Source organism: Pteropus alecto, unplaced genomic scaffold (assembly GCF_000325575.1).
Source record: "Pteropus alecto unplaced genomic scaffold, ASM32557v1 scaffold131, whole genome shotgun sequence".
Lineage (NCBI taxonomy): Eukaryota > Metazoa > Chordata > Mammalia > Chiroptera > Pteropodidae > Pteropus > Pteropus alecto.
The window spans coordinates 3094924-3103089 of NW_006434709.1; the positions used below are offsets into that span (position 1 = coordinate 3094924).

At 42.9% G+C, this 8166-nt stretch overlaps 1 protein-coding gene across 1 annotated transcript in view; it reads right to left on the bottom strand.

Annotated features, from left to right (window-relative positions):
• Positions 1–8166, bottom strand: part of ARHGAP25 (Rho GTPase activating protein 25) — a 47918-nt gene that overhangs the window by 16224 nt on the left and 23528 nt on the right. The window contains exons 4-6 of the mRNA XM_006909528.1: positions 6414–6621; positions 1606–1738; positions 479–552 (exon numbers count right to left, since the gene is read on the bottom strand). Of these exons, the coding sequence (XP_006909590.1) occupies positions 479–552; positions 1606–1738; positions 6414–6621 (415 nt within the window). The remainder of the gene's footprint in view (positions 1–478; positions 553–1605; positions 1739–6413; positions 6622–8166) is intronic.

The window sequence follows — 8166 nt, forward strand, 5'->3', positions numbered from 1 at the left end:
TCATCTCTATTTGACATGGAGATGCAGGTTCCCAACTCACCCACATTTGGGTCAATCCACATGCTATGTATTTCCACAAAGATGACACACAGCAGGTCCTCAAAAAGGGAAATAGAAAGAATGGCCTGGAATAAATGTCTCTGGGGTGCTAGCTTATAGCCCAGAGTCAAGAAGACAGAAGATAATTTTAGAAACATTGTAAGGATTCTGTGTTCCACTGCATGTCCCAGGACTCTGGGCAGTGCTAGGAAGGCCTGAGGAAGAAGCATGTACATTTTGTGTGCCAACAAAATTTTCAGGAGATCCTTCAAATTAGCTTGTGGATATAGGAAACTACCTTGGAGCTATGTAAATAGAGTTGACCTTCCAAAGGTCTGGACCAGAATCTCCAAGTTCATAGGATACCCTTTCCTCCTCTAACCAGGGGCTTCTTTCTCATGTGGCTGAAAACTGTGGAGCTAATACCAAGGACTCTCACCTGCAAATGTAGCTCAAGAGGCTGTAGTTGTCTTGAGGAAGGATGGAGAGCTGCTTCATCAACTCCTGCTGAGCCTGGAAAGAGATTTTTAACTCTAGTAAAATGAACTTGCTTACTTGCTAGTAACGAGACCCTGGAATATAAGTGGTATGTCTGTGCAGAAGCAACACTTTGGCAGTCACTCTTGTTCCCAAAGTTTTTTGTGTGTTTTTTAATAATTTTTTATTTTGAAAAGCAATAAATTCACAAGATCTTTGCAAAAATGTATGGGACGCTCATTGTTTTTTGTGCGGTGTATTTTAGTTTGCCTGTTATTATGCCCTCTTACCCAACTCGGGGATACCCTGAGGCAAGGACTATTTGACAACTCATCCTCACAATAATTATTTGCTTAATAAATGTTTAAATGTAACATTCCAGTAAAGATTGGACTATAACAAAATACCCTTTGCAAGTCACTTTAAAAGTAGCTGGAGATGGAGGATGCTTCTGAGAAGGGTTTCAGCAATATGGCCTTGCTGAGACCCGCTGGGACATAAGAGCAGGCTGACCAATCTGGAGGGCCGGTGAGAGGTCAGAATGTTTTAGCTTCATAATGACCATGAATGTCAGAGACAGTCATATAAAGAATGCATGTGCCAGAGGGAGGAAGGACAAAGAGCGACAGACCCTACAAAGAAAAGCTCCCTGCCTTTTTTCTCTGGCACACGCATTCTTTATATGTCCGTGTCTGATACTCATGGTCATCATGGAGCTATTACATTCTGACCTCTAACCTGCCTTTCAGTTTGGTCAGTCTGACCTGTGTCTCATGTCCCAGTGGATCTCAACAAGGCCACATTGCTTGAAACCCTTCTCAGAGGCATCCTCCTTCTCTTACTAATTTTTAAGTGACTTGGGGGGTATTTGATTATGGCCCAATTCTTTATTGGATTGTTATAGCCCATGAAGGCCATCACCATAATTGGCTTCATTTGCCTTTTGTTGCCAAGGAAGTTCCAGTTTGACAAATATCTCACCAAAAGGTATGGGCCTCCTGACTCACTGTTGCTTGTGAATACAGAATAGTATTCAGTAACCATCACTTTCTTCCAAAGCAGGACAACTAACTCTAATAAGATACCAACCTTTGCTTCATCTGCATTCATGAGCTGTCCGCAGAGTAAAAACCCCTCATACTGGCTCCAGGGAATCACGGGCTCTGGGAGGTCTCGGAGGTAGAGCTTTAACAGGGAGGCCACTGTGTGCACATCTGTATCTCTGGAAGAAAATAAGCAATGCTTTTTGGAAGCAAAATTCCAGAATTCTCCTTACCTCCCCGTTGGTGATCTACTGAATATAATCTCAGGTTTCAAAGGGGAGTTTTACAGAGGAGTAGAGTCTGATAAAGGTGTAACCGACTAAAACATTTTTGCTAATTCTCCCTTCTGGAATAATAACTTTCTTTCTTTATCTCTTCCACCTAACCGTCTCAAAGAAAAGTTGATGATCTGCTTTCTCATTAAACCTCCAACCGTTTAGTTTTCATTGTTTTCTTCTTTCTCCAAGTCACTTAGCACCTCACAATTTAGTATTCTGTCCTTAGTGTCTCATTTTCACGTGATAACTCCTTTACCTCCGTGGTCCATTGATCTCTTTGATCCCTCAGAACCTAAAAATAGTTCTGAGAGTCACACATATATCCATGCAATCATTCATTCAATCAATAAGCACTGAGAAAACCTACTAGATGCAAGATACTATATCAGGTAGTGTGATTTCAGTGCTGAACCTGAAGGACACACAGAATACCTGACTTCCTAGAGCCACAGAGCTTCAGAAACCAAGTCATTGTAATACTGTATGGTTAGTGCCATGAGAGCGGAAGTCCAGGACCTGGGAGCATATGGAAATGTGGAAAAAGGACACTCAATGCAGAGTGGAAGAGCCATAGAGACTCTTCTGAGGAGTTAGAACATGTGGCGGGCAGCATGTGTATCAGCCTGGAGCGTGGGGAGAGGAAGCTCTGCTGAAAGAACTCAGACAACGTTCATATGATTGATTGCCTGATTAGCTGAAAGAGACAGGGGTCTTCAGCTCAGCTTCTCTGGTTTACAGCAGGAGTTGACAAGCCGTGGCCCAGGACCCAAATCTGGCCCACTGCCTATATTTGTACAGCCTATGAGCTAAGAATGGATTTTACATTTTTTAAGTAGTTGGGAAAATAACTCAAAAAGAGAATATTTCATGACGTGAAAATTACATGAAATTCAAATTTCAGCACACATAAATAAAGTGTTACAGGAATACAACTACATTTGTTCGTTTTCGCGTAGTGTTTGGCTGATGTTTTGCTTTAAGAGCAGAGTTGAGTAGCTACAGCAGAAACTGTTTGGCTCATAAAACCTAAATATTTCATAGGTAGCCCTTTTAAAACGTCTGCTGACCCCTCCTTTATAGAACTATCGAATCTATTTTGCAGAGAAAACAAATCTGAATCTATCATATAATTGAAGATCATTAGTGAAGAAGTATTGATTTATTATACATCAAGAAAAACTGGTATTCTTCAGGGATGGTCCTCGTAGTATTTCAAAAGTCATGATGTAGTAAGAGGTTCAGATAATCTGAGTATCTCCCTGGTTTCAGTGATGTGAAATATAGAATCTGCTGGGTGGAGATACTTCCTGGAGAACGGGCAGGAGGGCTAGATTGGACAGGAGGAGAAGGAAGGTGTCTGAGGTAGCAGAAACAAGTACACCAGAACTTGACTGTAAAGCTGTCTTGGCATTTTGTGTAAATGTTTTGTTTGTTTTTGACAGCCAGTGGTTGGTGCTGTCTTCTAAACGGCTCCCCCGTTGTAGCCTGTGAACTCTGTACCTCTACAGGAGAATTCTGAGCTGGCACAGAGCCCTGTCTGTGTTCCACTGCTGCCCTCAGGAAATCGGGGGTGGGGATTCTGGAAAAGCCTTCCCTGCTGAGTCACCGTCTAAAAATACACCAGGCAAAGCCTTGTCAAATACATGAGAAGTTCCCAAGAAAATGTCAGAAAGACAACCAGCAGACACCTTGCAGGAGTGGCACTCTCCTGATGTCCCTGCATCACAGTCCGCACATGGTCTTAATCAGAATCCAGGGTCTCCTGTCTGACTGGGGCCTCTCCCTCACCCTACTTGCAATAGGTCTGCCCGAGCTCTTCAATTCTACTATCCAGATGTCATAAGAATCCCTCTAAACCTCTCCCTGACTTTCCTTTCCAGATTTCAGAAGGACATCGTCTTTTGCAAGATTCTGCCCAGCCTCCTACCTGGCCTCCTGCCCGCAGGGTTCTATTCTTTGATGCACTGTCCCTGGCCTGCACAACTCCAACACTCAAAGCCCACCAAGAAAATGAACGTAGAAAACAAAGAATTTAAAATGAGAAAAACAACATAGATGATACATCAAAAAACAGAATATTTTGACGAGAAACAATAATAAGAGAGACAAACTAATAGGTAGTTTAATCAAGAGAAACTAAGCAAAAATATCCAACCTTAGAACAGAAAGGGTTCATAACTACAGATACAGTATAGATATTTTAAAGTTATAATCAAAAACACAATTAGCTATATATTCATCTTAGAACACTGAAAGCCAGAGAAAGCTGCTGATTCATTTCACCAGGAAGATGAGGGTGCTTTACCAGGCTAACTCCTCATTCTTGTTTATTGTGTCTCAGGTTAAATGTCATTTTCTTGGGGACCTCCTTAAGTCCGCCAGACCATGTCAAAAGCCCCCTGTTCTAAATTCTCATAGTACCATCTATTTTTAATTTTTAGCACTTAACATAATGGAAGTTATACAGTTATTTTTGTAAATTTTTCATTCAATGTCTGTGCCCCATTAGAAATGGGCTGACTCAGATATCATTGTTATAGTCTAAATTTACTGCATTTTCCCTCAATTTGTTTGTTCCTCCAATCCAGTGAAACATTCTTAAGTGATATTTTAAAATCAAGGCCTAAGAGCAAGTCAGGAGCCAGGTGGCTTCTGAGTTTAAGCCCTGCTCCATCAGAGATTAGCAAAGGCCCCTTAGATGGCTCTGCCCTCCTCCCCTTGAAGCATTCATTTTATAATGCAGAATGTCTATGTGTTTCTCACAGAAATATAGGTATTGAAAATGTATTGGCTTTGTGGCTGGTTGATATCCAGCCCATTAGAGACTGGACAAAGAGATTTTTAAATTCACATTTATATGTTCAATGGGAGCCAGACACACCTGCACTAGAATCTATCAGATTAGAGCTCCTTTGTTTTTCTTCATTCTAGTGAGGCAATTTGAGGGATCTTGTGGTGGAACTGCAATATACCAATTGAGAAGATCTAGATGAGTCCCCACGAGAGTCATGTGGACCCAAGATTCAGTCTTAGGAGGAGCCTGAAGAGCCCTCCGTATTTATGATGGATGTATAAATGCTATCCCTCGGTTCTGGCAGTGGAGATGTGTGATCACTTTCTTCCTTCCAGCCCTAAATATTTCAGAGGAATCAAAGACCCTGACTCTGCCAGCCAAGCTGATTTTACAGATGCATGAGCTCAAGCCTAGGGCAGGTATTTGGTAAACCCACAAATCACCTCTCCTTTTCCTGGCTGACTGTTTGCATTGCTTTAGCAGCAACCCACCTGTATCTTTTGATCAACTCAAAGCTAATTAAAAACATAAGAAGAAAACTGAATATAAAGGTGGCGAGCTTAATTGAACAAGTACCTGATAATGAAATGCAATTTATGGTGCTGCTGAAACCTTCTTAAATTTGATGCCTATAACCTGCTATAATTCCAACAACAACTCCACCCATTGAATTCCTGTTAAAATACAGCACCCTTGGTAAATTAACCTATTACATGCGAGGTCAGCAAAGACACATAAGGGTGGCCCAAACTAAGACAGTGCTGTGAGAATGGAAACAGATGAGTCTTAGAGAGTTCTTCAGAGGGAGAATAGACAACTTTGGGGATTGGAGTGATAGGTGAGGAAGAGGTGAGCAGTGAGACTGTCAACAGAGCATGACACTCAGCTATTCACCATTTTCCCAGAATCAGCCCTGGGCCCCAGTCTTAAATAACCTTATTTCAATCCTTGGAAACTGGATAGCATTCAGGACCTTCTTACTAAATCTTGGTTAATGGGCTGTTGATTTAGAAAGAACAATGGCTCTTTCTTGCCAGCAGGACAAGCACACACAGGCCACCAGGACAAATATTGCATAATAGGTAGCGAGTGTGCAATGTCAGAGATGGGGGTGTACTAGCTGAGTATGGCAGAGAAGAAAACTTTGACTAGGTGGCAGGAGGAGGTGGGGTGGGAAAGGAATGTTGGGGAGAAATGCCCTACACCCCATACGCCCCAAACAGGGCTGTGCAACTTCGACTTGAGAACACCAGGTTGCCAAGCTGTCAGTATGTACTCCTTCCATAAGGGCTCAGAACTAAGTTCAGAATTGGACAGTACAGTGGTCTCCCAAACTAATAAGTCCTGGTTTGGGCCACTTCAGGAAGGCTGAGGAAGACCATCGGAGCCCTTGGTTCTAGACATGGCGCATTCTCCACCGCACCAAATCTATTGTTCAGCCAGCTCAGCTCTTCCGTGATCCTCATGTGCCCCGAAGGGTGGCCCTGGAGCTAGGTCCCATCTTTCTCCCCTACTCTGCACTTCCCCTTCCCCTATATCCTAAACATCTCTTGACTCTGCCCAGTAAGCTTATGTTCTAGTTCACATCATCTCTCAGGTACTTGATTATCATACTCTCCTACCTGTGCTCCTAGATTCTGAATTATGAGCAAAACAAAAGGCTCTTTCTGTTGCAAGCCAGGGCTCTTGGGAGTGTCTGTGTGAGTCGCAGCGCTCAAGTGGAAGAGAGAGGTCCCCTCACCCACCTGAGGCAGAGGGGAGGGCAAGGTGAGGACAGCGTACCTGTCAAAAGAGGGCCGCTCCCCAGCGTCAAAAGCATCTCTGAGCTGCTTCACTAGATTGTCCTGCCCAGGCAGTCGGAAGATGCCTTCTTCATTCAGGCCGTGCTCAAGGATGAACTCTGCACACTTCTCCACCAGGATGGGCACCAAGTGGGGGCCAAACTTCTGCTCATAGGCCACAGTCTCATCCAAACGCTGGCCGAACACGGCTGGGAAGAGAAAAACAGGACCTGACCATGATCCTGACTTCCGCTGGATGAACGGACAGGTCAAAATGCTTTGCCTATTTCTCAATCTTTTGTGTTGCCTATGACCTCAAAGGTTTTAAGGAAATGATACTAAACAAAATAGAGGAAACAAATCACCCATTGTATTTCCTAGGGCTATAAATTTGGGGTTAGAAATTAGGGCAGTCTCTGTCAGTCTTTTTCTATTGACACACATTTTTAAATATTTAAAATAACAACTCACTTTTACTGAGAAATTATGTGCTAGGAATTATGCTAAGCACTTTGCATACCTTTTCTCATTTAATCTTGACAGCAACCCCATGAAGTGGTAGTATTGTTATACCACCTTACTGTTAAAGACATTGAGCCTTAGAGGCACCGATGAACTTGCCGAGGTCAGGTGCCAGGACATGGTACAGTCAGAATTCAAGCCCGGGCAGTAAACACAACAGAATGTGCTCTTAACCACAGCAGCAAGCAGGCCATTTAGAATTCTGCTTGTGTCATATAGTATTAAAGCATAACATTCTATCATATGGATGTCTCACAGTGTATTAAACCATTGCTCCATTGTTGTTTACTATGTTTTATTATTATTAACATGGCCACGGAGATCATATTCATTCACCTAGCAGAGTCCATGGGTTGTGTGTAGTGTAATATATTATTTCTAATTAATTGCTTAATTAATTATTTGACATTTGGATGTATGAACATAGGCTTTTCATTCTTTTAAACTATTTCCTTAGGGTAAATTCCCACATGTAGAATTACTAGGTCAAATGGTTTGAACATTTTTATCACTCGATGGTATGCAAATTGCTTCTCAAAAATATTTTTTTTCTGAATTATGCTGCCTCCAGCAAAGCATGTGCGATCCAGCTCCACCCCAGTCCCATCGGCACGTGGCTCTGTACTTTCACTGCCCCAGCAGTGTAGCAAGGTTAGTTTACAAGTCAGGACAGTCACTGGCTACCCATTGTTTTCCCAACAGGCCCCCACGCCCTTTGTGTCCTGAAGGTTCATAAGATAGGTCCTGGTTTCAGCTCTTCAGCCTGAGTTTCCCTCTGTCATAATTAGGGTTCTGCTTCACCAACTACTTCTATTAATGGATGCTGGTTCCCAAAGCTCTTTGATTTTCCCACGATTCTCTTTCTCTCTGGTTGGTCCCCTAGATCTAGTCTCTAAATAATGTGGATTCCACCTGCAAAGTGCTGTAATGAGTTCCTGAGTCTTCCATGTCTTTTCCACCCCCACCCACTGTCCTACGCCAGGCTGGACTCCTCTCCCTCCTATGGCTGTGTTTCTTCTAACATGTTCAAAGCTCTCCTACCACTGTCCTCTCTAAACCACTGATCTACCTGAGCACATTCCTCTATTTTTAATAGTCATCCACTTCTTCCCCAATTGCCACTGCATTTTTCAAAGTCCTAGGTGACTCCTCTGCAGCCCCTCCCTCATCACATCACATACTGAGAGGTTAGGGCATCAGACCTAGGAGGAGCTGAGCACGTGGGTCTCTGC